Here is a 27,925-nt window from a genome sequence, read left to right as displayed (position 1 = left end):
CCCGCATCCTTCCCTCCCTCCTGCCCGCATCCCTCCCTCCTGCCCCTCATCCCTCCCTCCTGCCCCGCATCCCTCCCTCCCTCCTGCCCCTCCTGCTCCCCAGCCACGCCACCGCCGCTGCCGCGTCCCTCCCGGCCCCTCCTCGGGCTGCGGGGGCACCGCGGGTGGGGGCGGCAGGAGCCGCAGCCCGGCAGCGCCAGGGCAGCTCACGGCCTTCCCGCAGGCTGATAAGCGCCCTGTGCGAGCGCTTTAATCACATTTCCCTGTTTGCTGCTCCGGGAGGCACAGATAACGAAGGGTGGCATGGAAGCGGTGTCCGTGCAATCCCCGCAGCAGGAAAACGGAGAAAGGGAGGAGGGGAGCAGCTCCCACCCCTTATCCCTGCGCTGCTGGGGACAAGCGATGGCCACCAAAGCCCGGCTCTGTCCTGGCTGAGCCGTGCAGGAGCGGGAGCCTTCAGCCCCTGCAGGATCGCGTGCCGAGCCCAGGAGGCAGCGGGCCGTGCAGGCTGTGCAGCGCTCCGTGTTCGGCCCCCGCGCAGGGCGGTAACCCCGCGCCGGGCAGGAGCGAACGCCCCGGCAGCGGGCTCGCTGCCCGGGCCGGCAGCCCCCCTGTGTCCGCCCTCCCGGCTGTGCCTGGCCGCTGCGCCTGGCACGGGGCTGTGCCCGGCCGGAGGAGCAGCCCTGCTCCACCTGCCATCTGCGGCGCGGCCGTGCCAGCGCTGACATGCGGCCCCGGAGCTGCCCCGCTCGGCCGGGCCGGGGCCGGCGCCGTGCTCGGGGCCGCGGCCCGCAGGGACCCCCGCCCGCCGCGCCGAGCCCGGGTTCATCGCCCGGGAGGGCGGCCCTGGCCGTGAGCAGGAGGGGCAGAGGCGGCCGCAGCCGCTTGTCCCCAGGGTCGTTTGTCGGGAGCACAGGGCACCCCGAGCCCCACCCTGCCCTCCGGGGGTCCCGGCCCGGCCCCCGGAGCCGGCACCGGGCACAGAAATGCGGAGGAAGGCGTCGGCACTTCCCGCCGGGGAGCCCCGGCGGGAGCTCCCGGTGCCACCGGCAGGGACACGGTGCCGGTGCCCGGTCGCCGGCCCGGCTCCCGCGGTGGGTGCCGCTCCCCCGGAGCTGCCGAGGAGGGTGTGAGCATCACCCTCCGCTGCCTGGAGTGCTGATTTCCCCTCTCATTTTAATCAGGTTTATGGATGTGATAAATACACAAACGGGGAGCAAAGGAGCCCCGCGTGCCGGGTAAGGGCCTGGGGTGTTTGCCAGGCAGCAGAGGAGAAGGGGGGATTTTTTCTCCTCTCTGTAATTACTGCAGGAAGGTGAACAGCAGGACGGGAAGGTTCCAGGGCAGTGCAGCTGTTCTAAGGAATCCCCAGTATTCCACATCCTTCGGGTGATTTTCCCAGCAGCTCCCTGACATCCTGCTGGGACCCGGCTCACCGCCGGGGAAAAGGGAGCGGCTCATTTTCCAGAGCACAGGGCAAGGTTTGCCCTCTCCAAACACGGTTCAGGAATAGAGCCGTACTTATGGAGAAGTGGGAGCAGGGCTGGGTCCTGCGAGGAGTGAGGGCTCAGGGAGCGCTGCAGGCTCCTTTCCTGGAGTTGCACTCATACTCCAGACCCACACAAGCCCCCTGCTGCAGCCAACCTCGCTCTCCAGGGCATTACAGGAGGGATAAATGAATGAATGCCGGCTAATTAAGCAATTAATTACTGCAGGCTCTGTGGGCAGTGCCTGGTACAGCTGCAACCCTCCCAGAGCCACCCTTCACTCCTCACACCTGTCACCCCTCGGATGGGCAGCAGGGGAAGGGGGGGATCGGAAATTAAAATGCAATTGGAAAGTTTAATTCTATCTCCAGAATTTGTCCTCCCCCGCGGCGCTGGCGATCGCTGCGCGGCTGGGCTGGGTTCCCGCACGGGGTCAGAGGGGCTGTGCCCGCGGGCAGAAGCCGCTCCAGCGGCGCATTCCCGAGAGTTGGCACATCCCGGGATCCCGCCGGGATTAGTGGCAGCCCGGGGTCGGTGCCCTCGGGCATCCTGCCTTTGACGTGGGGCTCTGGAGCGGCACGGAGCCCGCGGGCACCGCAGACAGAGCAGCTCCTCCGCCTCCCGTGCAGACCCGTCAGCGGGCAGAGCGCCTGGCTCCCGCGTTTCCAGCCACGGAAGGATCCAAATGAAGGCTGGCTGTCCCTGCTTAGCCACTACCCTTCCCAGTGCTGGGATTGTGCTTGCTGCGCTGTGCCACCCCTGTACAGATCACCTGCTGCTGCTGCTCCATTGCAGCTAAAACCGGGAGCAGGTGTTCGATATTTACCGAGGGAAAGTGAGGACTGCTTCATCTTCCTCTTCAATTACGTCTTCCTGCCTGGGAAGACCTGACACAGAACCCCCTGGCTGCCTCACAGCCACAGCAGGTCCCACCCCTGGTGTCCCACAGGGCTCCCAGGGACCCATGTCCAAGGTGGGATCTGGGAATTAGCTGGAAAACGGCTTGGATGGGAAGGGTGTGAGGAGGAGGGCAGAGAGGCTGGGAGCTCCCCAAAGCCTGGGGGAGCCTCATCCTGTGGCTGCTCTGAGAGATGCTCTGCTGGCAGGCTCCGCTCTGCCAGCACCACTGAATTCCCTCTGCTGAGGGCTCCTTCTTCTGCAGGGGCCAGTGTGGACCCCAACCTCCTCCCTCTTCTCCTGCAGGAGGAATCCCACCCTTTCCTGGGAGCTGGCCTGTGCCCAGCTGGCTCAGCCCAGAGGGGGGTGACTGTGTCCGTGGGGTGACCATGCCCGTGGGGTGACTGTGTCCATGGGGTGACTGAACCCGTGGAGTGACTGTGCCCATGTCCATGGGGTGACTGTGCCCGTGTCCATGGGGTGACTGTGCCCCATAGGGTGACTGTGTCCATGGGGTGACTGTGCCCCATAGGGTGACTGTGTCCATGGGGTGACTGTGTCCATGGGGTGACTGTGCCCCATGGGGTGACTGTGTCCATGGGGTGACTGTGTCCATGGGGTGACTGTGCCCCATGGGGTGACTGAACCCATGGGGTGACTGTGTCCATGGGGTGACTGTGCCTGCAGGGTGACTGTGCCTGCGGGGTGAATGTGCCTGCTCACCCCCACCCAGAGGTGGGGTGACTGCCTGTGCCAGATGTCCTTGTGTGCAGCCAGATGTGCAGGTGCTCAGAGCAAGCTTGCAGGAGCCCAGGGAAGGGTTAACCCACACCTCCAACAACCACAACACCTCAGGCTGATGTTCCTCCAAAGCCCAAGAGGAACCCCGAAATATATCAGAAAAAAAGGTGTTTTTTCTATTTTCTGACCCATTTTCCATCAGAAAGGAGCTTGGTGGAACATTGCCACCCCGCAGGTGTGTGGCCAGCACGGTGCCCCACTCACAAGCTGCCTCTGCTGAGCAGGACACACTCTCCTGGGTCAGTGCCCTGCTGAGGAGGCACTGACCAGCGGGGCAGTGACCGGGGGGGTATGAAAGGCTTGGCCAGGACAGTGACAGTGCCATCTTCTTCTGCCGTGTGCCACCACGAGGGAGCAGCGAGCAGAGGTGACCAGGGGCGCGGGCAGGGGACAGCCACCCCTCCGCAGCGCTCCCGCGGGGTCTCAGAGCTCCCAGTGCCCAGGACGGCTCTGAGACCCCTGCACAGCCCAGCGGGGACAGGCGTGGCCCGGCTGGGATGGAGCAGCACCCCTGGGTCCCTGAGCAGCACCTCTGGGTGGCTGAGCAGCACCCCTGGGGCCCCGAGCAGCACCCCTGGGTCCCCAAGCAGCGTCTCTGGGTCCCTGAGCAGCACCTCTGGGTCCCCGAGCAGCCCGGAGCCCCGGTGCCGGGAAGGGCTGTGCCGGCCCCGAGCAGGGCAGGGCACACCAGCAGCCCTGGGCTCTGCTCTCTGCCCACTTCCCTCCCTGGAATTCCTTTCCCGCTCGCAGCTCGGTGAGGGAGGATGGACGCTGGCTCGGCCGGGCTGCTCGTCGCTCTCCTCCTCCTTCTCCCCATCCTGTGGTTCCTGGCCTGGAGGAGTGACAAGAAGAGGAGCCGGCTGCCCCCTGGCCCAGCCCCGTGGCCCATCCTGGGCAACCTGTGGCAGAAGGATGTCCTGCCCCTCTACAGGCACTACGAGAAGGTAAGGGACAAGGGACAGGGGACAAGTGGCCGTGCTGGACCCATTCACAGGACAGCAGGACAGCCAGTGGGGAAGTCCCGTGCCAAAATAAAAGGGGAATCCTACGGGTGACTCTTCCTACCTTTCTTTCCTCTTCTTCCCTCCCTCATCTCTTGCTCTACCAGAATTGCCTAAATCCCTTCTGCTGGGAGCAGAATCAACCCTGTTACTGAGGCCTCTCTCCTGTAGGGCACCCACAAGGTGACAATGCCCCTCCAGGCTGCGGTGCTGCCACTGTCCACAGCTGCTCCTGGAGATGCTGCTTTGAACCCCCAGAGTGGCGCTGGGATAAAACCCACAGGGACAGGGCCAGGGCTGGGATGGGGTGAGGTCACAGCTTTGAGGGAGGCACTTCCCCTCCCTGCTGGGCATTCACCAGGGCTGTGGGCTCGAGCCCCAGTTTGAAATGCAGCGAGTGAACTGGTGTGGGACCCTGGCTCACGGAGCTCCCCATCCCCCAGCTCAGCAGCACCTACGGCCCCATCTTCACCGTGTGGCTGGGGCTGAAGCCAGTGGTGGTGCTCTGCGGGTACAAGGCCGTGAAGGACGCCCTGGTGGGACACTCTGAGGAGTTTGGGGGCAGACCCCAGATCCCCCTCCTGATGCAGCTCTCCAAAGACTACGGTGAGTGCCTGGATCTCCCCTGGATCCATCTGGGCCAGCAGACGGCCATGCTCCTAGTCTAGGGAAGGGCTCAGCACCCAAGACCTCAAACACCAGTTTCCTGCTCTGCAAGACCCTTCAAGTCCTATGGCAAGGGCAAGGACAGCATTAACTCCAGTTAGGCAGTTCCAGCTTTGCTCTGAGTCGCTGCAGAGCTCCTCACCCTCTCGTGGACGCTGTGCTCACCTGCATCGTTCCCTGGCTCGTTGCTCTGTTGCTCCTCAGCCTGGCTCAGAGCAGGGTTCAGCAGGGTGGGCAGGGTGGGCAGGGGCTGATCTCCTCTCTGTCCCTCCAGGATTTGTCTCCAACAACGAGAAGAAGTGGCGGGAGCTGCGGAGGTTCACCCTCAGCACCCTGCGGGACTTTGGGATGGGGAAGAACTCCATGTCCCAGAAGGTGCAGCAGGAGGCTCAGCACCTGGTGGAGCTGCTAGCAAAGCTTGAAGGTGACGTGGCTCCTGTCTTTGCTGGCCTTGTGGCAGGCAGAGGACACACAGGAGCCCCATGTGTGTCCCGACACATGGACACGTGTGGCCCCAGAGCTGTTTGCAGGGCTGGGTGTGGGTGATCCCTGCAGGGAAGGGCTCAGATCCAGCCCACCCCACCCGGGAGCTGCAGGGATGTGCTACAGGCACAGCTGAGGGGCCAGGAAGGAGATCCTGCTCTGAACTGGTGCAGGGATGGCCACAACCGAGGAGCATTCCCTGCAGGAAGAACAGGAATAGGGAATAGGAAGAACAGGACTAGGGAATAGGAAGAACAGGACTAGGGAACAGAACTGTGTGTGCCTGGCAGTGCCCAGCTAGGCACTGACCCGGTGACTCGGGCTTGTCAGGGTGATTTCCTCCTCCCCAGCAGTGCCCAGCCCCTGCCAACACATCTTCTGGGGCTTCCTGCAGATGCTGTGCTTCCGTCAGTCCAAGCTGAGGGAGGGTTTAGGGCATGGAGGTGGATGAGGAGCCCTCAGCTCGGGGGGCTCTTTGCTGTGGCTGCCAGGCCCCGCAGATCAGCCAGGGTCCAAAATCAGGGGCTCGGAGTGCGGGGGAAGGCGTGTTTTCTGTCTTGAAGCAGGTAAACAGCCCGTGACCTTTTGGTGCTTTTCTCACCTCCCGTGGCTGCAGGCGGTGCCTTTGAGCCGATGACCACGTTCAGACACGCAGTGGCCAACGTGATCTGCTCCGTGGTCTTCGGGAGCCGCTACAGCTACAGCGACGCGGCGTTCCTGGAGCTGCTCGACGCCGTCAGCAACTACGTCAGCTTCTTCCTGTCCCCCCTGGCCAAGGTGGGAGCCTGGCTCAGCACCCCCGCCTGCCCACAGCCCCGCGGGGGCTCAGGGTGCTCCCTGCCCCTGGGGGACAGCGTGGCTCTGAGGGAGGGACAGGGACTGAGCCCTGCCGTGTCCCCGTGCCCGCAGGTGTACAACACCTTCCCCGGCATCATGGACCGGCTCCCGGGGCCGCACAAGAGGGTCCTGGCCGACTGCCAGAAGCTGAAGGAGCACATCCAGGAGAAGGTGCAGTTCCACCAGCTGACTCTGGACTCCAGCTGCCCCCGGGACTACATCGACTGTTTCCTGATAAGAGCAGAGAAGGTAGAGGGGGGGCTGCCCTCTGGCCTGGCTGCAGCTGGAGCATCACCCAGACACACGGAATCCACCCAGCACACCCTCCTGCAGGAGCAGGGCAGCCCAGAGCCCATGTACAGCCACGAAGACCTGATCATGTCAGTGTTCAACCTCCTCGGTGCCGGGACGGTGACCACCAGCAACACCCTGGTGTTCTTCCTGCTGATGCTGGCAAAGCACCCCCATATCCAAGGTACGGCAGCAAAACGCAGCTGCTCCTGCACCAGGGGTGCTCGTGGGGCACCCCTGGAGGGTCCCGACTGGGGGCAGACCCCAATCTTGCTGTGGGGGTCACCCAAGGTGGGAGCTGATAGACTCCCACGGGCCAGGGGGATCCGTGTGCGCTCCCTGAGCTCCATCCCTGCCCGCACGGGTGGCCTGGCCTGTGGAGATGCTCTGAGCTTGCCTGATGCAGGGAAGGATGGGGGCAGAGATCTGTTTCTGGGCTTTACAAGGGATTAGGGCAGGTTGCTCCCCCTCTAGCCACTCTGGGTTTAGGATCAGTGCCCGTGGAGGCCAGTGAGAAACTCTGGGGAGGCTGCATGGCCGGCACCCAGCCCCTGCTGTCCCAGCCAAGGTGCAGGAGGAGATCGATGCCGTGGTGGGCCCTGGCCGTGCCCCCAGCACGGAGGACAAGCTGCGGATGCCCTACACCAACGCCGTGATCCACGAGCTGCAGCGCTCCCACAAGTCCCGCATCGAGAACTTCCCGCGCATGGCGACGCAGGACGTCCTGTTCAGGGGTTACACCATCCCCAAGGTACTCGGGGTGCCCGGGGCTCTGTGTCCCAGGCAGGGCTGGCACTGCCCTTTGCCTGTGTGTGTCCCTGAACTGTTTGCACACATATGAAGGTCTCGGGTCTTTCCCAACCCTCGGTAGCAATGACCTTTCACAGGGGAGCGGAGGCACGTGAGTGTGTGCCTGTCCTGCCCAGAGCCCGTTCCCTTTCCCCCAGCCCTGGAAAACAGCTCTTCCCCTCCCCCCCACAGAGCCCTGCAGGGCTGCGGGCCCGGCCCGGGGTGGGGCCAGGCCAGACCCCCCCTACCCTGGGCAGATTTGGGACAGCCGCCCCTCCTGGCTTGACCACGAGCACTGTGTGCCAACCCCACCCTGAGGGAACATCTCCTGCTTTGGATTTGGGGCACTGAGAGGGGCTTGAATGGGAATCCATGGGAGTAACTTGGGCATTTGTGTCCCACGAGATACTGGCAGGACCACGGGGACACCAGAGCCCCACGTCACTTGTCCCACAGAGCCACCAATCCAGGCTGCTTCCCCTCGGGAGCAGCCTGGGTATTGGGGTGCACACCAGCCTCCTCCCTGGATCTCCCCCAGGCAACCCACCGCAGCAGAGCCCACGGCCTGGCACTGATGTCCCTCCTCACGTCCCCGCCCCATCCCTCTCCCACCACAGGGCACTCCCGTGATTCCGGTACTTTCCTCTGTGCATTCCGACCCAACGCAGTGGGAGAACCCTGGAAAAGTGGATCCCGCACACTTCTTGGATGAGAAGGGCGAGTTCAGGAAGCGCGAGGCCTTCATGGCATTCTCGGCAGGTCAGTGCTCCCGCCCTGCCAGCTGCGTGCCAGGAGTGCCAGCACAGATGCCCAGTGGCAGCGCAGTGCCCCCCTCCCCATGGGCGGCCTGCCCACCCTCTGGCCCCCATTGCCCACCGGGGTCGCCCCTCTCTGTGCCCAGGGAAGCGGATGTGCCCGGGGGAGGCGCTGGCCCGCATGGAGCTCTTCCTGTTCCTCACCACGCTGCTGCAGAGCTTCACCTTCCAGCTGGCCACAGAGCACAGCGAGCTGGATTTGTTCTCCCTGTGGCTCCAGATGGAGAGGAGAGCGATTCCGGGCAAGTTCTTCGCTCTCCCACGCCCGGTGTCCTCCTAAGCCAGGAGAGCAGGACAAGGAAAGGCTCTCCAGGTGCCTCCACCCTGGCCCAGAGCGAGCCCTGCGGCCACAAGTGCACAGCCACAGCCACCACAGGAGGGACACTTCGGGCTGAGAGCTTCTCCTCTGAGACCTGTCGGGCACCGGTGCCACAGCTCCATGAGCAGCCTGCTCCCAGCCCTTCCCTCCCCATCCCAGGAACACGAGGAAGGCGGCACTGCTTCTCCTCCCCCATCCCATCCCATCCCATCCCATCCCATCCCATCCCATCCCATCCCATCCCATCCCATCCCATCCCATCCCATCCCATCCCATCCCATCCCCGCTGTCCGAGCTCCTCCTGGCAGGGCTGTCTGGGGCTCCTGGGCTGCCTGGGGCTCCCTCAGTTTGGTGCAGGATTCCGAGCAATACAAATAACCACCACAACAGGATGCTGGTGTTTATGAGAACACTCGTGGTGCCTCTTGCATCCAGTTCTTCCCAATGCAAACCTCCCAGATCCAGGATTTCAGCTCCACGTGTCTTCCTGGGGTTCCTTCACCTTTCCCAGAACAGCTCGAGCCAGGAAATCACCCAGGCATCAATCCAGTGCCACCCCTGACATGGCAGGGACACCTCCCACTGTCCCAGGCTGCTCCCAGCCCTGTCCAGCCTGGCCTTGGGCACTGCCAGGGATCCAGGGGCAGCCCCAGTTGCTCTGGGCACCCTCATGGAGAGGAATTTCTCCCCAGCAGCCCATCTAACCCTGCCCTGCAGCAGTTTGAAGTCACTCCCCTTTGGCCTGTCACTTTAGTTCCTTGTCCCAGGTCCCTCTCAGCTCTCTTGGAGCCCCTTCAGGTACTGGAGAGGGCTCTAAGGTCTCCCTGGAGTCTCTTCTCCAGGCTGAACGATTCCAGTTCTCTCACCTTCCAAAACACACTTGTTATCACACTGCTGGGCTGGGCTTCTCTGATTCCTTCACATCAATATTTAACCCCAGAAATTGCCCTCGGGAGCCAGCTCAGCGCCATGTGCAGCTGCTGGAGTCACTCTGGGGGTCCTGGGGGGAGCTGGCAGGGTGGGATGTGCCCCCAGCCCCCCGTCCCTGCCCGGGGTGAGGCTGCTGCAGAGCTGCTGAGTCAGCACTGGGGCTTGGGCAGCAGTGAAGCCTGGGACTTCAGGCTATGGGGAAAATTGGGGTTCTCCAGGGCTCTCGGGCTGGTTTTGGTGGGGGTTGCCTTGCCGAGGTGCTCCTGCAAACACGGAGAGGGGGACAGCAGGGACGCTGCCCTGGGGGAGGTGGCTGAGCCCTGCTGGAGGGAGGTGAGATCCAGATCCGGTTAATCCTGGGGTGCCTTGTCCCAAACGATGCACAAACCAGCCTTTACTCTAAGTGCGTTTGTGACTTTTAGATTACTAAATCAGCTCTTTTCTTAATCTGGGGAAGCTCAGGCAGGCAGAGCCACCTGCCAAAAGTGTGTGTGACCGAAGCCTTTGCTCAATCTCTGTCTGAAGCCCTGTGCCAGCACTGTGCCTGTGAACTGGGTGACATCTGTGTCTAAAACCAGACACCGGTGCCCAAAGGCCACCCGTGCCTGCTTCCCAGGCTGTTCCATGCCCGTCTGTGTCACTGCCCAGCCCCGCTGTGCTTGGGGCTGGCACGGTGCCCTGCCCTGACTGCGGGTCCCCATCCCGGGGGGCTGCTGGCATCCCCCGGCACTCTGACATCCCCCGGCACCCCAATATCGCCTGGCACCCCAATATCGCCTGGCACCCCGACATGCCCCATCACCCCGACATCCCTCGACATCCCCGTCCCCGACGTCCCCCGGCGCCGGCTGCTGAGGGGCTGCGCGGCTCTCGGCAGCGCAGCGGCGGCGGTTGGGGGTGGCGGTGACGGTAACGGCGGTGGCAGGGTCGGTGGCGGTGGCGGTGGCGGTAACGGCGGTGGCAGGGACGGTGGCTGCGGCGGTGGCGGGTAACGGCGGTGGCGGAGCCCCGGGCAGGTGAGCGGCTCCCTTCCCGTCCCTGGGCACTGTCACCGCTCCCGTCGTTCTCTCGCTGCTGGAAATCGAGCGCTAAAGGCGGAGGATTTCCCTGCGCTCAGCAAATCCGTGCGATGCCCTCGGCACGAGTGGCTCTGCTGTGGCCCCTCGGAGCCTGGCGCTGCCCCTGCCCGTGCTGCTGGAGCTGGAGCTGGAGCTGGAGCTGGAGCTGGAGCTGGAGCTGGAGCTGGAGCTGGAGCTGGAGCTGGAGCTGGAGCTGGAGCGGGGGGTGCAAAGCACAGAGCAAACTGCTGCACCGCGGCCCTCTGCTCCCTCGCCACCACCCAGGGCAGGGCTGAGGGGAAGAGGTGTCACCCTGTCCCTCAGCCCCGCTGCTGCCAGCTGTGCTGCAGACCAGGAGCGTTCCCAGCGCTCTCCTGCCACGTGCACGGTGCCAGAGCGATGAGTTAAAGCCGCCCGGCTCTTCAGGGCAGCGCTGGCAGCGCTGCTGTCCAAGGTACCAAACTCGAGCCCTTGAGGACTGGAAATTCCCTTTTTCCCAGGTGGCCAAGCACTGGAACGGGCTTTTGGCCCGAGCCACTGAGAGCCCTGCCAGGAGGGTCCCGATGCAGGGGACGCTCACCTTTGTCCTCAGCTGATGCAGATGCCACCATGGTTCCTGTGTCTCTCCGGTCACACTCTGATGCCAGCCAAGCCAAGGACTTCACTCGTGTCCTGCCGATCCAGCTGTCCATGGCCATCCTGGGTAAAGCTGCTCTGATGCTCCAGTGGTTTCCCCTAGGGGTAAGGGATAGTTTCCAGCGGGGATCAGCCAGCCTGTCCCTTTAACTTGCCAGGGCTTTTGGATCAAAAATCCCTGGATGCCTGTGCTGCTGTCAGCGCTCGCTGGGAATTCCTGGTCCAGCGGCTCCGGGAGGACAAGGAGTGTCGGAGCACAGTGCACAAGAGCCTCCTGCAGCTGCAGGTGGGACACCCGGGCTCCTGCCATTATTATGCACTTTAACAAAGGGGGTTGCTGCTGCCCAAGCTGTTAAATGGAAATTCCTGTACCAGAGGCTGCCCCAAACTCAAACTCTGCCATGGCCCTTCCACCTCCAGCTGCAGAGCAAAGCCAGCTGACGTTTCACACTGTCACAAGGATGGTTTTAGTCTTCTTTAGAGAGCCTGAGACTCTAAAAATTGATCCAAACATTCTTCAGGAAAGTAGGCTTTGGTCACAATGAACATTTCCAGAGGCGGTGGAGGTTGGGCAGAGCTACAACAGCTCCCAGGGCAGCTCAGGAAGGAGCTTCACTCGCTGCACATGGGGCAAGGGAAAGGCAAGGTGAGGAGCTGGGGCGGTGGCTGGAGCACAGCAGCGCAGAACTCCTGGGAGAGGCCTGGCCTGGCAGCAGGACCTGCCCCAGACAGAGCGGGGGCTGAAGGAGCCTCCCCCAAGAGACAGGCTGAGCCTCTGCTGCTTTGGGCTGTGGAGGCAGCATAGAAACTCAGCTCTGTGCTGGCCTCCAGAAGAGGCTTCAGGGAAGGTTTCACAGGCTAAAAATGGATCTTGAGTGTTGACCGAGGTGCTCTGAGAACCTCGCATATCACTGAGTTTGAATTCTGAGTCAACTGAGTGCCTACCAAAGATGGGATGAGCTCAAGATTTTTCTGATTATTAAAAGCACAAAACTAGAGTTTGGAAAAACAAATCAAAAGCAATTATTTTTCACCAAAAGTTAAACCTGAGGCAGACAGAGTGCCAAATGTAAGCCAGGTCTCAACGAGAAGCCGGAGTGTGCAGCTCAGCGGTGCAGGGATGAGCAGCACGCCCTGCCAGCGTGGGCTCTGCAGTAACTGCTGCCTCTGTTGGTTTATTCCAGGAGTTGTGTCCTAGAAAAACCATCCCAAACTATGCTAAAAGAGTCGATGTGCAAATTCCCCAGTTAAATGATGAGGGTGAGGTCATTGAAGTGAAGGACAAGGAGCAGAAGAAGAGGCGTAAATCAAAGGTTTGTTGGAGGCTGTTTGCCTGCCATGAATGCTGCATGTCAGTGTCTGGGGAGGAGAGAGGACAGCACAGTGAATTTGGAATTGCTTCGTTCTTTCCCACTCCTGCTTTTGGATTGCCCCATCGTGAGCAGTTCACAGGGACCAGGGCTTGCTCAGCACCTTCCCACATGGGAGGGAGTTTGGGAGGCATCCCCAGACTTCTGCCTCATCGCTGCGTGTCTCCAGTCATGGCACAGCCCTGGGGCCAGGGGCCTTCTTCCCTCAGAATAAAGGCTGCAGCTCTCAGGGCTTCCATTTATGCCACAGAGCATGGCCTGGGAACAACCCTGGACTAAGCAAGGTCTTGCTGCACTCTGGTTTTCCTTACTCTGGGCTCATCCCTAGAGCTGAGAGGTTCAATACTATGCAATAATTCTGCATTCCTGCCTCTCTGTTACTTTTCTTGCCATCAGATGGAGGAGTTCAGTCTGCAGGAAGCCTATCGGGACCTGAAAACTCACAAGATCCAGCTGGAAGAGAGGAATGTCTTCTGTGGCCCCTACAAGACCTGTGTCCTCATGGAGCAGTGAGTAGAGTGCTCAGCTGTGGGGCCGAGAGCAGCTGTAGGAGCTGTTCCATTCCCTGTGCTCTTCCTGATGGCTGGAGAAGAGTGCCTCAGTGTCAGTGTTAAGAAATATCCATCTTTAAAATAAAGACACCAAGATAAGCTGTTTGTAAAGGAATGAGGGTTGGTGATCCACGGTGTATCCCAAGGGATATGGGCTGGGAGGAGCCCTGGCCCCTCTGCCCACCCTGATACGAAGGGGGATGTGTGGTGGTGCCCTGCAAAGGATTCAGCACCAGAGTGCTGCCCACCGTGCCCAGTTAAAGGCAGGGAAGTGCTGAGCCAGGCCTGCAGCTGGTTAAACTCACTGCAGGCACTGCAGCTGGTTAAACTCAGTGCTGGCACTGCAGCTGGCCAGACTCAGCACGGGCACTGCAGCTGGCCAGACTCAGCACGGGCACTGCTTTGGCAGGTCTGACGGGAGCAGGAGAGCCCATTACAGCGGCGGGGCCTGGGTGGCCGCTGGCAGCAGGAGCCTGAGGCTGCTCCACGTGCCGGGAGGGCAGCAGGAGCCGCGGCTGCTGCTCGGCCACGCCGAGCCCGTCAGAGCTCTGTGCCTCCGCGAGGACAAAGGGCTCCTGCTCAGCAGCACCGGCCTGGAGCTCAGCGTCAGGTGAGCCGTGCCTGGGACCCCCAGCCCGGCACAAAGGGAGAGGGAAGGACGGGGTAAAACCTTAATGCAACGCCTGGCCTGACCACTGCAATTCCTCTGACACCTTGGTGGGACAGCTCCTGCTGTGTGGGAGCAGAGAGAGGCACACTAAACAGGGAATAATAATGGAACCACACGGAAGGTTCCTAACGTTCTCCTCCCTGCAGGTGCTGGGATATTCACAGTGGTGCCTGTGTGAGAACCTTCACGGGGCACTATGCCACCGTCGGCTGCCTGCATTCCCACCAGGAGCACTTTGTGTCGGGAGCTGGGGATGGCACGGTGAAAGGTGGGAGAGAGGAGCTCCGGCCAGAGGGAACCGCTGCACAACGGGCAGGGGGCTGGCGGAGAGGGAAGGCTGTGAGGCACAGCTGGGGACACGTGCACACACAGCCTCTGGCTGTGTCAGGGACTAGATTCCCATTATCTCTGCTTTTATTTAGAATTAATGCCTTTGTGGCTGTAATGCCATCCCAACTCTTGGGCAATCAGCTTCCAGCTTTGCCAGAAGTTTCCTTTTAGAATAGAGGTGACTTCACATTTAAATTGTTTGCCATGTTTTTTAAGCCAACACTCAGCTCCTCACAGAGCTGCAGGTACAAGGTGTGACTGTAATCCAGTAACATTTTCTAATGGATGTTGTACTCCCAAAACTCACCACTGGGGCAGATGCATTCTGAATTCTCCTCCTTGTTGCCCCAGTGTGGAGCCTGAGGAGTGGGAAATGCCTCAGGACTCTGCTGCACAGCAGCCCGGTGCAGGCAGTGAGGATGGACGGGACCCACGTGGTGAGTGCGGGTCACCAAGGGCTGGTGAAGGTCTGGAGTGCTGAGACGGGGGCTCTGATCAAGGTGAGTTTCCTCTTGGGTGGATAATTCTGTGCTAGACAGTCAAAATTCTCTGCTAGTTCATCACAGGTTATTTTTGCATTTGCCAAAGGCTTTCCAAAAAAGAAAACAAATCCCCCAAACCAACCCCAAAGCAGTCTAAACCAATCAAGGTAACTGCAGATAATTAAAGAACTGCCTTGCAACCAGCTGCTGATTTTAAGGCAGTGATTTGTGATTTGCCTTACCCCCATCACTGCTCACTCTCTGCAGAGTCATCTCTGCTCCCACAGAAACCTTCTGAACCTGGGGAGGTGATGGGAGAGCTTCACCAGCCTGGGGCTGGAGGCTCCAGGGTCAGCCCAAAACAGGAACCTTGCTCTCAGCAGCAGCTTCTGGAGCCGAAGCAGCTGTGGGAGCTCCGAGCCTGTGAATTCCCCGGTCGGGTGTCCATGATCGGTGTCAGTCCCTACCTGGGGGAGGAGGGAAGTTCTTCATCTGCAGAGAAAGGGAGAGAGAACCCAGATATCCCAGCTCCAGCTGAGCCCCTTCCCCCACAGCCAGGGCAGCCACCTCTTCCCTCCTGGCACAAAATTCCAGAGACCACGAAGGTTTCAGCAGGTTAACAGCTCTTTATCACAGGTAATAGAGATGGAAAAGGGATGTCATTCCATGCCAGGCACCAGCAGCACTCAGCAGCAGCACCAAGCCCAGAACGTTTCAGTGACTATAAAACAAACACAGTGACCATGGGGTGCACTGGTACAATAACACTCTGTAAAACCATATCAGGCCAGTGTCCTGAAAGCCATGGACACCTCAGACAGATTTACATCCAGATTACTGATTGTCTTGCACCTTCTTCTTTTACTTTGCAGACATTAGAGAGGCACCAAGGCCCAGTTCTCTGCTTGTCCTTTGACCAGTGGCACCTCGTCACAGGGAGCAGTGATGGATATGCCCTGGGATGGAGCATGTTGGGAAAATTTAGGAGATGCCTGATAGCTTTCTTCCATCCCAAGTAGGCATCAGATGTGTTTCAAATTGTATTCAACTATGGACTGAATCTGTAAAGAAAAGGTGCCCCTTACAGGACCAGAAAATCCCTTAATTACCAGTGTGAGGATTTGAAATATCCCCACTTTCACTAATCTTTATCTCAAAGGCTCTGTCAGGCACCACATGGTCACAAGCAGCATTTTCAGTTAAGACCTGGAACAACCCGAAATGCAAACTCACAACACTTTATCACAACCAGGGATAAAGACAGACAGGGCACAGCCCAATATTCCAAGGATGCCCTGCTGCGTGCCACAGGGTGTCACATCACCTGGGCAGGAATAGAGGCGGCCCAGCTTCATGCTGACCAGCAGTGTGTTATGCCATCCTCTGAGACTTAAACTGTATCTAGAACTGTGAGAGCTGGAGAATCGTGCAGTTTTCATTCATTTTCCTGGACATAGAACTGAAATTTCAAATGCAGCAGATGGCCACGACCATATGGTTGCTATGGGGAGCATGGAATCACAGAATCCCAGAATGGTTTGGGTTGGAAGGGACCTTAAAGATCACCTCATTCCACCCCCCTGCCACGGGCAGGGATGCGTTCCAGCGGGAGGATGCACTGGGCTGTGGGTTTGGATGTGATCTGAGAGATCCGTCAGAGCTTTCCGTGTCTGGGCAGCTCCTCAGGGCAGGCTGCTGCTGCCGCCAGAGCTCTGCTCCTCCTGCAGGCCGGGAGAGCTCGCTGACCACTTCCTTGTGCAGGCACCATGGAAGTGCCAAGCCCACCGCTGTGTTTTCAGGGAAGTCCTGTCCCTGGAGTTCCTGTACCTCAGAGTCATCAGCGGCTGTGCTGACGGATGCATGCGGATATTCAACTTCCTGACTGGCACCTGCCTCAGGGTCTTGGAGCCCACCAGCAGCGGGGACCCCGTGTCTGCTCTCTATGTGGCAGGAAACAGGTGGGTGACAGCAGCTGCCAGCAGGCTCTGACCCAAATTCAGGAGATTACACTGAAATTTAAGGAACTGGGTGTTTTTCGTTCTTGCAAATAACTTTTAAAGGGCTCCACTATTTATAAACTGCTTCAATAATCTGGTTTAGTTCACAATGGCTGTAAAGATTTCTTTAGTCTCTTCAGCAATGTACAATTTCCTGTTTCTCTACAGCTGAAGATACAGACCCAACTGTAAAGCTGAATTCAGAAATTCTTAGGAGGTTGGAGAACCAAGCCAATACCTGACGGTCTCTGCCTGTTCCCTGTCCTACAGCCTCTTTGTAAAGGCCAATAATGAGAAATCCTTCCAGGTCCATTCACTTTTGCACCTCTAACTAAAGGTGGCTCCCAGCTTCTGTGGGAGCAATGGGTAAAACACTGCTGTGGTTTGAGGGCTGGGTTGGCCACACTCTAAAACACAGCAATAAATTGGCAGCTATGAAGAAATTAATGCCATCCCAACCAGACCAGCACAGCCCTTCAACCCACACTTAGTTGTCCCTGACAATATGGTATTTGTAGTTAGGTACTCCCATCCCTTACCACTACTCTGATCTAGCTCTGTCCACTGCTGGAAATTTTCATCCTAATTATTTTTAAATAATTTTTCCGTGGAGCTGAATGGAAAGAGCAGCAGAGACTCACACAGAGCACAAGTTAAAATGTGCAGTGTCTGACTGATGGGGTCAGTTGCTGCTGCTCCTTCAAGGAGAGACAATGATCTCGGGTCTGTGTTTCACAGGCCGTGCCCATGGTTCCTGTGCTTCCATGGCTCTTCCCTCCCTCCTCCAGGGTGGTGACCAACTCCCCCAGCAGACTGCAGCTGCTGCAGTTCCAGGATGTGCTGTGGGACTATTCCCTGCCCGCTGACAGAGAGGAGCTGAAGAAGGACAGGAGGTCCCGGAGGGGGAAGCGCCAGGGCGCCAGCGCAGAGCAGCAGCGAGCTCGGGACAAGTCCCTGAGATCTCGCCAGGGACCAAAGAGCCGTGGAAGACCCAAAAGTATCACACTGAGCCTCTTCTTTTCTGGTTTTCTAAACCGACTTACAAACCACGCAGCCACTGCCTGCAGCCCAGCCAATATTCAGACTCTGCTGCTGTCAAGAGCAGATGTGCTGTTCCATTTCAATGGTTCTGTCATTTTCTAGGCTTCTGTGAAACCTCTCTGCCTTTTTACAAGGGTTTGGTGTAACTTCAACACATTTTTCAAGACAGGCACCGTCATTTTCCAACTGAGTAAGACAGAAATCAGTAATAGTATTCATATTCACCCAGCTGGTGGGCTTGGAAACACGCTGCTGATTCAGGGCTTGAATTATTCATTACAAACACCCGAGAAAGTGAGAGAACACCTACATTCAGGATCTGCCATCACTGGGAAAGGCAACTGCACAGAAACAGGCACCTTTTCAGTTGTAACACAGTGATATTATTTTGGTTTTAGTCAGAGCTATTCAATACAGTGTGATGACAAATCCTCTAGCTCCACAAACTGAGTATTGCTGATAAACTGATGGGCTGGGAAAATGTTCCTGCTTTCCAGGCCAGCAGATGCTAACTGATGCTCTGCTTGGTAAAAAACAGAAGCCAGGGAAGAGCTGGAGCTGTGTCAGGGAGGCTCAGGCTGGATTTCAGGGAAGGGTTCTTCCCCAGAGGGTGCTGGCACTGCCCAGGCTCCCCAGGGAATGAGCACCGCCCCGAGGATGCCAGGGGTGCCCAGGTGGGGTTGTTGGGGTCTGGGCAGGGCCAGGGGCTGGGCTGGGTGATCCTTGTGCCTTCCTCCCAGCTCAGCTTACTCAGTGACTCTCTGACTATGCTCTGCAGTGTGTGGGAAAGCCTCTCAGCGCCAAATGTGCTGCTCTGTTTTTGCCTACAGGTGATGAAGCCGAGCAGGGCCCTGCTTCCCCTGCACCTGAGGAGGCAGAGGCCGCTTGGGCGCGTGAGCTGCCCCAGAGACACCCAAGCCGTGCAATGACTCCTGACAAGTTCCTCTTAACAATCGGCACCCTGCAGAGCTCCTGCAAGCCGGCGCCAGGCAGCCGCAGCCCCAGTTTGCTCTCTGCGAAAGCCGGGGCAGCCCGGCAGCGGCGCCCTGGGGAGGTGCCCGCGTCCGAAGCAGCCCTGCAGCGCAGGGAGCAGCAGGCGGCCCAGCTCCAGCGCGCCAGGCTGCACAGCCGCTCTCTGACCGTGACAAAATCCTCAGCGCCCTTCCAAACCAAAACGCTGCGGCTCAGGCTGAAGAACTCTTTGCACAGCCCCACTCTGAGATCATCCATCCCCGCTCCCTGTGTTGTACGTCCCAAGCCTTGTGGCTCGCCGGGGGAAAGGAAAACTCCCGGTGGCCATGGGAAAGACACTCCTGGTCCCAAAGATGGGGCTCGGCTCATCGATGTCTGGAGAGCTTCCTCAGAGCTGATCCAGCCAACAGCTGGCACGGCTGCAGAGCTGAGGAATGAGGCGCCCAGGAGAACAAAGCCCTCCTGCCCCTACAGCTCCCGCAGGGACAGCGGGCTCAGGCTCCGTCCAGCAGAGCTGTGTGAGGCAGCTGCAGCTCAGCATCACGCACAGCAGGCAGGGCCCACGGAGGATAAAGGAAGGGCCAGAAGGAAAGCCTGGCTGAGGAAAATGAAAGGCCTGCCTGTGGATTCTTTTACTGGGGAGAGGAAAACACTTGCTCCAGAACTTGGGCATAACGCATTTATCTGAGGTGATCCCCAAGTCCAGCCGACAGCCACGGCCTGGCATTCTGCTGTCCAGCTGACTCTGCCATGTGGCTTTAATCATAAAATACAGATATACTCCTTTTTATATATTTTAGTATATTTAGTTTGTTTAAGTATACTCCCTGGGGTTTTAAGTGTAAAACACTTCCCCAGGGTAAGTTTTCCTAAGAAATGCTGTTGGTATATTCAGCTATTTGTGGATCAATATCTACGTGTACTTGATTGTGGAAAGTTTCCCGTCCACGTCAGGGGAATGGAACTGGATGGTCTTTAAGGTTTTTTCCAACACAAACCACTCCGTTAATTTGTGGTTTCCAGTAATGTTGAGAACTTAATAGGATCACAAAAACTCAATGACTTGCTAGTATTTGAGAAACGCTATTTATCTAGCTTTGAGTGTCCAGGCTGGCGTACCAAAAACCTGTTGTATCAGAGGTTTAAGAGAGGCCAGTTCTGCCGACGGCCATGTCAAGGGGCTTTCAGCAGCTCTTCTGGTTTGAAATGAAAGTCTTTGAAATTCTCCCCACAGTGGGGTTGTGATTAGCGTTGGTTTGTTTAATTCAACGCCACCTTCCACTCGCAAACCCTTGGATGCAGCCAGTGGAGAACAGCCGCAGGGAGAACGGCAGATGGAAGCTGTGCTGTGGCACAGGGCTGCGGCTGCGAGGTGGCTGCGCCGGGCTCGATGCAGGGATGGAGGGCTGGGATGGAGGGATGGAGGGATGGAGGGATGGAGAGATGGAGGGATGGAGAGATGGAGGGATGTCACAGCCCGCCACAGGATGGCAGCTTCTCCCAAGGAATGAGGGAGCCCACCCCGCTGCGGCCAAGGAACCGCGCCGTAACACGCGGGGAAAACGTGTCCCAAGAAAGCCTGGTGGGAAAACATCACGGAAAGGCTGATTCCTTTTGGGCGGCGACGAAGGGAGGAGGATCAGGTTCCCCGGGCTCCCCCCGCTGCCCTCAGCCGGTGCCGCTCCCCGGGATCCCCTCAGGATCCCCCGCTGCCCTCAGCCGGTGCCGTTCCCGTGTCCCCCCGCTCCCCCCCCCCGCTCCCCTCAGCCGGTGCCGTTCCCGTGTCCGCCCGCTCCCCCCCCGCTCCCCTCGAGGCCGTTGGCGGCACCGCCCCCCCAGCCACGTCTCGCGCCCGGCTCGCGCCAGCGCGCACGCGCGGGGGGCGCAGCGGGCGGGAGGGGCCGCGGGACGCGCTCTGATTGGTCCGCGGGGATGACGCGCGCGGCGGGGCGGAAGTGGCGGCGCCGACCATGGTACGGGACCGGGATAGGGACGGGATAAGGACCGGGACAGGGACCGAGATAAGGACCGGGACAGGGACTGGGATCGGGACCGGGACAGGGACTGGGATCGGGACCGGAGAAGGGACAGGGACCGGGGCAGGGATCGGGGCAGGGACCGCGATCGGGGCAGGGATCGCGATCGGGACCTGGATCCGGACCGCGCCCAGGGGCTTGGACATGGGCCACAGGACCGGGATCGGGATCCGGACCCGGACTGGGATCAGGGCTCGGCCGTGGGTCACAGGACCGGGATCGCGGGCGCGGGCCCGGAGCAGGGCCTGGGCAGGGATTACAGCACCGGGACCCGGAGCAGGACCCGTTTCCGCAGGCCCGGGCGGGCTGCGGGGCTCGGAGGCGCTGTCTGCCGCCACGGGCCGTCCGTGACAGCAACCCCACAGCTCGGTGCCCACACCCACAGCCGGTGCCCGGATCCACAGCCGGTGCCCGGACCCACAGCCGGTGCCCGGACCCACAGCTCGGGGGCCGCTCCGTGTTTCTGCCTGCACAGCGACTCACGCAGAGCGCTTCTCTCAGGGCACTCTCCGTGTTGGCACAGCCCCGGGCACAGGCTCTCCTGGCACGCAGAGCAAAGGGACTGCCCTGGCTGCAGCAGGGAGAGCAGGACAGTGTCCAGGGCTGTGTGTCACAGCCGGGGGCTCCCATGTGTCACAGCCGGTGCTCCCGTGTGTCACAGCCGTGTGTTCCCATGTACAGCCGGTGCTCCTGGCACACCTGTGAGCAGCAGGCTTTGTGATCAGCTTGGGGCTCAGCTCACCAAACCGAGCCCTCAGATCATTTCTCAGATCACAGTGTAGGCTTGTGTGTGGTTAGACCTTCACGTTCTTCCCAAATGCATTCTGATCCCGCCTCTGTGGTTTTTGGGTGATGAACACCACGCCAGGTTGAAGTTGGAAAGTGTTTCATCTTTCTCCTGTAACCCTTTGTCTCTGCTCCCACCTCAGGACAGCAGTGATGACATTGAAGATGTGTCTCTCTTCGATGCAGATGATGATGTATCCAGGAGATCCAAGAAGTCAAAAATAAGGTTGGTGGTGACAGAGGGAGTTTCTGGAATGTCTCTTCCTTGTGTCAGCTTCCAGGCAGTTATTGCCCATATTTCCAGGACACTGGGTCCACGTTACAGTGCTGCCCCTTATCCTGTGCATTGCTGGGAGATCCCTAGGCAGTGTCACTTGTCTGCAGGAGCTGTGACCTTGTTGTCCTTCGTTCCAGGCACCCAGTGGCATCATTTTTCCACTTATTCTTCCGGGTCAGTGCCATCGTTGTGTACCTGCTCTGTGAGCTCTTAACCAGCAGCTTCATTGCCTGCATGGTGACCATCATCCTCCTCCTGTCCTGTGACTTCTGGGCTGTAAAGGTCAGTTCCCCTTGTGCTTTTTGTTATCTTTGCCTTGCTGTGTAAAAATAACTGACAGTGATACTCATGTCTCAGAAAAATAATTTATTTTGCCTTTGACACAAAGTGTGTCACCGAAACTCCTTCAAGTGCTGTGATGGATTGCAGAGAGCTATGAAATAAACTCTGGCACCTGTGTGCATTTGGTTCCTTTTGAAAGCCGAGTGGAGAACATTTCTTAGACTCCCTTTTGAGGCTTTGTTGCCAGCTCAGAACCACCACGACCCTGCCCTTGTGCTGGATCTCACAAAATGGCTTGTTGTGGATCTGGCTCTCCCAGATGTGAGGCAGACGGGCACCATGGGAAGCAGCAGCCCGGGCCCTGGGCTGTGCAGAAGGTTTCTTTGGCAGAAGACCCAGAGCTTACAGGTTCTGCTCTCTTCCAGAACGTCACAGGGCGGCTCATGGTTGGCCTCCGCTGGTGGAACCAGGTGGATGATGATGGCAGAAGTCACTGGGTGTTTGAAGCCAGGAAGGTCAGTGGTTTTGTTCTCACCTGGTGCTCGTGTCTGCTTTGTGACCCCCCTGATGAGTGGTGCTGCTACTGCTGAGGGGAGGCTGCACAGGGAGCATTTACTGGCAGCCACAGACCTCGTTTTGTGCAGGCTGCTGGATGAGCTTTTTGGTTGTTGAGTTATTAAAAAAGTCTCATGATGTATTGATCTGGCTTAATGCAGGTAATGTAAGTGTGTGGATTTTGGAGGTAGGAAATTACTCCTTTGGCTGTTTCTAAGCTTTGTAACAACCATGCAGGAAATGCCATTTTTCCCAAACTTACCCTTCTAGCCCCAAGCATTCCAAGAGGTTTTGATGCTGCTGTCTCCAGTGATTGTGAGAGGAAATGGAAGAGATTCCCTTAAGTGGAAGCACTTTCTGTTGCAGAGATGTCTTTGTGTGATGTGGAAATGAGTCATGGAAGCAGCCAGTGCTGTTGTGTGGAGGGAAATCCCAGGAGTGTGGGGGTTGTGCCCTGGTTTTAAGGACATGGGATCTGTGGGATGGAGCAGCCTGCTCACTGCCATTTCCTTTCTGTTTCTAGGTGTCAGCACAAGGGGGTAAAACCTCTTCTGAAGCAGAGTCCCGAATTTTCTGGCTGGGTCTGATCACCTGCCCCATGATCTGGGTGATCTTTGCCTTCAGCGCTCTCTTCTCTTTCAAAGTGAAGTGGCTGGTGAGTGCCCCGAGCCCCGCTCTGGCTCTGCCCTGTCTGAGCCAGGAGCTGACAGCTTTTTCCTGGCACAGGCAGTGGTGGTGATGGGGGTGGTGCTGCAGGGAGCCAACCTCTACGGCTACATCAGGTGTAAAGTTGGCAGCAGGAAGACCCTGACCAGCATGGCAACCAGCTACCTGGGGAAGCAGTTCCTGCGGCAGGTGAGGCCTCCAGGGCTTTGGCACCCCTGGGAGAAACAGGAGGGGCTTGTTGGTGTTCTGAGCTGTGCAGTGGGACCCTTCCCACGCTGCTGCCTGGGAGCCTGAGTGCGTTAATTAAGGCTCAGAGCACTGCTAATTGCTGCCAGCCAGCCCCACGTGCAGTGCTGTGGTATCGGCTGGTGCCATGGGCAAATGCCATGGGAATCACGGGAGTGCTGGGAGCAGCTCCTGGCTGAAAGGGCTGCCACTGCCCTTTGTGTTCTCCCCCACTCCACCCAGCTTTTTCAGCAGCTCCTGCTCTCCCTCAGCTCTGGGTTTCCTCCTTCCAGGAGAGGGAACAAATGTTCCAGCAGGAACAACCACCCCAGTTCCACTTCACTGCTGCTGGGCTGCTTTTTCTGGCTGTGTTGATCTCTGGCAGCAGCGTTTGGCTGCCACAGGTTCATAGATCTGTGCTGGAATCACTGCCATTAGTGTGATCAGAAGCTCAAGCTCTGATGGCCTTTCTGGGCACTCTGTGCTGGGCCCATCCCCTTCTTGGTTTGCTCCTGAATTCTTGTACCCTGGCAGGGGTTACCCAGATGCCCAGGCCAGTCTGAGGCTCTGGCAGAAATGAATGTTTTGCCCCCAAATCCCAGCAGTTCTCCTGCCCTCTTTGACCTTGCCTCCTGCAGACCATGGCTACAGAGGACCAAGCAGCATCCTGAGCATGGTGGGAGCCTCCAGCCAGGCTGCATTCCCAGCAGTGACCAACAGAGAAGTTGCTCTGACTAATTTGGGAGCTGCACACAAGGTGTGAATCAAAAGAAGTAAATAAACTGTTCAAGACTTGAGGTTAACACTCCTGGCAACTTATATTCCATTTTCCACTAGCAGTTTGTGTTTAAGTCTTCTCTTTAGTTTGATTAACAAGAATTAATGTGCTTAAACTTTAAATTAAAAGATAGCCTGAGTGGGTTCATAGAGGTTTAGAACTACTGGATGAGTTTAAAAAGAATTGCTGGAGATTCTTCAGAAAAGCCCTGTACGAGCCGAGCCCTGGGAACTCTCCTGCTCCTTCAGCACCGGTGCCTGGGACTTTTCAGCTGTGGGCAGATCTTGCTCTTGGAGGTTGTTGCTGCTTCTGCTACAGGTCAGGGAGGGATTTTTTGGCCCTGCATCCCTCAGTGTGTCTGGAATGGCTCTGAATGGCTGCAGTGAGCGAATGGAGCTGCTGGGAAGATCCCTGAAGTCTCACGGCAGCTGCAGAGGGTGACCTGTGAGCAGGCTCTGCTTTTCTGAAGCATTCACAGACCTGGAGAACACCCTAAAGCCCTGCGTCTCTGGGAATCCCTGCAGGCCTGGGCTGTCTGCAGAGTGGCAAGAGCAGGACCAGGTTGCAGGCAGGGGCAGAGAGAGCAGCCCTGGTGTGCCCGGCCTGGCACACCGAGGCCGTGGTGTCCTGGAGGGGACACTGGGGCTGTTCCTGGGGCCAGCAGCGTGTGGGGCTGTGAGTTCCTGGCACACTGGGGCTGGCAGGGTGGCACCTCACGTGCACCCTCTGTTCCAAAGCTCCCCAGCAGTCTGAGCCCTGCGTGGGCTGGCAGTGCTGTGCCTGAGCCCATCCCTGCACAGGGGCCAGCTCCTCCTCTGCGCTTCTGTCCCTGCAGCTGGTGCTCTACAGCAGCACGTGCTGAGCCTTCTGGCTGAGGAATTGTACATGAAGAATTTACATCATGGTTTGTTTTTGTCTCTGGGTGCTGTGCACTGTGGGGTTGCATTACTCTGGTTTCTGTCCCTCTGCTCTGCAGGACTGGCAGCTGTACATTTGTTTAACTCTGGATTGATACCTTCCTTTTGTAAATACATATTTATAAAATCTTGAAATTAAAATGCTGCTTTGTTTAACCAGCCCAGACTTCCCTTCTGTGGTTCATGGCCCAGCCTAATTTCTGCCCTGTGTCCTTGTCAGGCACCTGTAGCAGGAGTTTGTGGTCACTTGAGCAGTGCTGTTCCTCCAGCTCTGGCACAGCTCTGTCAGCCAGGGCTCCAAACGCTGCCCCAGTGCTGGAGCTGGCACCACACAGAGCTGAAGTCGCCATCTCCCAAGGCTCATCTCCTTTTGGGGGCACTCAGAGGTGCCCCTTGCCCTGACCCTGCTCAGTCCCACACCAGAGGAGCTTCAGTCCCCACTTCCATCCAAGGGATCGTTCCTTTCTAGGGACTCAACGGGAAGAGGCCAAATTCATGCAAACCCCCGAGTAAAGACCCTTCAGCAGCATCGTGGGACCCGCAGGGAGGAGTGGGATCCTTCCTGCTCCAGCCCAGCCAGCCCCTGTCCTCTGCTGGGCCAGGGGCTGGCACAGCTCCAGCCACGGGCTCCTGCTTCTAAAATGTGTTAAAAGGTTTGTTTATTCACCTGCTGCCAGAGCTCCCCCCAGACTCCTGGGAAACAGGGCTTTTCTGGAAGTTGCAGTTTATTTAACCAAGGACAGAGGCCTTTCTTTGTAGGTGCCTTTAAATAGAGCCTTCTTTGGGTTATTTTTAGCTCTTGGCAAACAGTCAGGGTTTTGGCTTCTGAGAAACTGGCAGTTTATTGCATTCCTGTCATGGATCAGAACCAAATTTCTTATCTCTGCTGCAGTTGGGTGTGAGTCTGGTTTGATTCTCACTCGCTGGGATTTCCTGGGGAGCAGGAAGTGGGAGTTGCCTCAGAGCAGAGAAATTCTCTGAATGTGCTTTTTTCTGCAAGCCCCAGGACTCCAACTGAGCCAGATTTTTGAGCATCAGCTGGACAATGCTGGCCCCACCTCAGACCTGGGTGGGGCTGAGCTTGGAGGGTTTAGAGAGCAGAAATACTCCAGGAGTAATACAATAATAATAATAATAATAATAATAATAATAATAATCTTTGCTCTGAAATAGCGAAAGACAGCTGGGATGGTGCAGGCACAGCTGGAAGCTGGGTTTGGGATTATCCTGCTTTCACAGGCAGAGCCCTGTTTGGGGTCCCTGGGGCCAGCAGAGGAGGAGCTGGGCTGGCCCAGGCCCTGGGGCTGTCACCATGATCCCTGCTGCCGCTGTTTGGTGACACTGGGGACCCGTCCCCTCCCTCCCTCCCCCGTGCAGTGCTGGATTTAGAGGCAGTGCTTTCCATGCCCTGTGCTTTAACACATTCCTGGATGCATTGGGACCTTCTAACCCCAGAGACTTCCCGGGCAGTTTCCCCCACTCCCCTCCCCTCCCTGGCGCTGGGCAGGGTGTGAGGGTGCCGGGCAGCCGGGTCTGGGCACTGGGGCCTGCAGGAGCTCCCTCCTGGCTGCCCTCTGCTCGTGGGGGTGCCCAGTGGGCACAGCAAACCCAGAGGCGCCGAGGATGGCTGGGCTTGCCTCTCGTGCAGCCCGGAAGGCAGCATCCTGCTTTCCTAAGGGATTCTTCAAGAGGAGAAGGAGGAGACAGGATTTAAAGCCCGGGAAGCAAACCCGAGGTCATGTCAGGTGCTGAATTCATTCTTGCCCAGACAAACGAAATCCGCTTCCAGCAGCTGAGTCTGCTCCTGCGGAAATGGCCGTGCTAAAGGTGCCCCTAACTCCAAGTGCCCTTTCTGAGCCTGCTGTGTGCTGCTGCTGAGGAATTGCTGATGGAAAACCCAGCACCCCTCTGGCACCTGGGACAGCCTGCGAGCAGGAGCCCAAAGCTGTGTCTGCACCCCCAGCTCGGACAGCTCTGAAGTGGCTCAGGAATTACAGCCATGGAACCTCCGTGGCAGAGAATTCCATACGGAAACCGTGTGTTCCTGGGGAGCCCCTCTGGTGACTTCTCCGGGCACAGATCCTGACGTGCTTTTGTTTTATTCCCACTCTTTTGAAGGATTTCCTCCCCTCAGCTATTAATTTGTAAATGACCCAGTTAGTGGCTGTTCGTGCCAGGTCAGCCCATCCCCCATTGCTGCACATTTCCAAGAGCTTTACTATTTCCCAGAATATAGGCCAAAGCCACGCGGAGTTCTCAGCTGATTGCTCTCTCCGTGAACCCGGCTCTGTAGAAGTCCCAACCGTTTGCTCCACAGGGGAGTTGAACTTTCTGCTCTGTTGTTCCTCACATTCCGGCAAGAATCCTTAAAAACCACCAGGATCACACTTGCCTCATCCCACCCATCCGGCACCGGGAGAAGCATCAGTCTGGGGATGAACTGCTCCCCGAGCTCATCCCGAGCCCTCTGGACTCCTCCTGGAAACCTCCAGGGCCTGTGGAGTTCTCCGAGTTCTCCCTCTCTGTGTCACCTTCCATGTCGCTCATTTTGGGTGAGCTCTGTGGCGTTTCCCCTCCTGTTCTTCCCAAGCCCAAGGCTCTGTGTAAAGCCGTGAGTCACGGAGCTGTTCTGCCACGCTCCTGCTGGGACCCCAGAGCAGGGCAGGGCTCAGCCCTTACCCGCCCTCCTCCCGAGGGCACCCCTGCCCTGCTCTGCGCTTCGTGTCACCCTGCCCCAGTGGGACCTTCTGTGCGTGTCACCCGTCCCCTCTCCAAGCTTTAAACCCACCTCAGTTTGTTTTCACCGGTTTCTGGGTTATGTTTTCTTCTTGTTGGAGCCCTCCCTCACACCCAGACCCTGTTGCAGAAGGAATTTGTGTCACCTCTGGGCTTGGGAACTTCCACACCTCCTTCCCAGCACCTGAGAGCCCACTGAGGTGCCACCTGTGGGCAGAGGTCCCAGCCCTCACCTAAAACATCC

General features: G+C 58.4%; 3 protein-coding genes across 3 annotated transcripts; all 3 read left to right on the top strand.

Moving 5' to 3' along the window:
- The first annotated feature begins 3,870 nt into the window (after nucleotides 1-3,870).
- Nucleotides 3,871-8,794, top strand: LOC110475152 (cytochrome P450 2C5). Its single transcript, XM_085556875.1, has 7 exons — nucleotides 3,871-4,129; nucleotides 4,630-4,792; nucleotides 5,127-5,276; nucleotides 5,952-6,647; nucleotides 7,027-7,214; nucleotides 7,870-8,011; nucleotides 8,154-8,794. Exons 1-7 carry the CDS (start codon nucleotides 3,950-3,952, stop codon nucleotides 8,345-8,347), a joined length of 1,713 nt encoding a protein of 570 aa, XP_085413001.1. The 5' UTR covers nucleotides 3,871-3,949; the 3' UTR covers nucleotides 8,348-8,794.
- Nucleotides 8,795-10,867: 2,073 nt separating this feature from the next.
- LOC110475143 (F-box/WD repeat-containing protein 10) lies at nucleotides 10,868-19,240 on the top strand. Its single transcript, XM_021539059.4, has 11 exons — nucleotides 10,868-11,077; nucleotides 11,169-11,296; nucleotides 12,195-12,323; nucleotides 12,777-12,889; nucleotides 13,341-13,541; nucleotides 13,748-13,869; nucleotides 14,283-14,431; nucleotides 15,286-15,428; nucleotides 16,213-16,371; nucleotides 17,199-17,407; nucleotides 18,282-19,240. The coding sequence occupies exons 1-11, from the start codon at nucleotides 10,984-10,986 to the stop codon at nucleotides 19,109-19,111; spliced, it is 2,277 nt and encodes a 758-aa protein (XP_021394734.4). The 5' UTR covers nucleotides 10,868-10,983; the 3' UTR covers nucleotides 19,112-19,240.
- Nucleotides 19,241-20,369: 1,129 nt separating this feature from the next.
- TVP23C (trans-golgi network vesicle protein 23 homolog C) lies at nucleotides 20,370-25,104 on the top strand. Its single transcript, XM_021539068.3, has 7 exons — nucleotides 20,370-20,396; nucleotides 21,389-21,471; nucleotides 21,660-21,804; nucleotides 22,230-22,319; nucleotides 22,883-23,014; nucleotides 23,086-23,214; nucleotides 23,889-25,104. Exons 1-7 carry the CDS (start codon nucleotides 20,394-20,396, stop codon nucleotides 23,919-23,921), a joined length of 615 nt encoding a protein of 204 aa, XP_021394743.1. The 5' UTR covers nucleotides 20,370-20,393; the 3' UTR covers nucleotides 23,922-25,104.
- The last annotated feature ends 2,821 nt before the right edge of the window (nucleotides 25,105-27,925 follow it).

Source organism: Lonchura striata, chromosome 18 (assembly GCF_050655825.1).
Source record: "Lonchura striata isolate lonStrDom1 chromosome 18, ASM5065582v1, whole genome shotgun sequence".
Lineage (NCBI taxonomy): Eukaryota > Metazoa > Chordata > Aves > Passeriformes > Estrildidae > Lonchura > Lonchura striata.
The sequence above is the reverse complement of the archived record's forward strand: the minus strand, read 5'-3'. Positions and strand labels throughout refer to the sequence as shown.

What these genes read in the sequence shown, in the direction of transcription:
- LOC110475152 (XM_085556875.1), top strand. Translation starts at nt 3,950, where the DNA reads ATGGACGCTGGCTCGGCCGGGCTGCTCGTCGCTCTCCTCCTCCTTCTC. An exon ending in GCTGCTAGCAAAGCTTGAAG is followed by an intron (nt 5,277 to 5,951) that starts GTGACGTGGCTC and finishes CCGTGGCTGCAG; the next exon opens with GCGGTGCCTTTGAGCCGATG. An exon ending in GGGGTTACACCATCCCCAAG is followed by an intron (nt 7,215 to 7,869) that starts GTACTCGGGGTG and finishes CTCCCACCACAG; the next exon opens with GGCACTCCCGTGATTCCGGT.
- LOC110475143 (XM_021539059.4), top strand. Translation starts at nt 10,984, where the DNA reads ATGGTTCCTGTGTCTCTCCGGTCACACTCTGATGCCAGCCAAGCCAAG. An exon ending in TGGGGATGGCACGGTGAAAG is followed by an intron (nt 13,870 to 14,282) that starts GTGGGAGAGAGG and finishes TTGTTGCCCCAG; the next exon opens with TGTGGAGCCTGAGGAGTGGG. An exon ending in ATAGCTTTCTTCCATCCCAA is followed by an intron (nt 15,429 to 16,212) that starts GTAGGCATCAGA and finishes CTGTGTTTTCAG; the next exon opens with GGAAGTCCTGTCCCTGGAGT.
- TVP23C (XM_021539068.3), top strand. An exon ending in TCCAAGAAGTCAAAAATAAG is followed by an intron (nt 21,472 to 21,659) that starts GTTGGTGGTGAC and finishes CCTTCGTTCCAG; the next exon opens with GCACCCAGTGGCATCATTTT. An exon ending in GTGACTTCTGGGCTGTAAAG is followed by an intron (nt 21,805 to 22,229) that starts GTCAGTTCCCCT and finishes GCTCTCTTCCAG; the next exon opens with AACGTCACAGGGCGGCTCAT.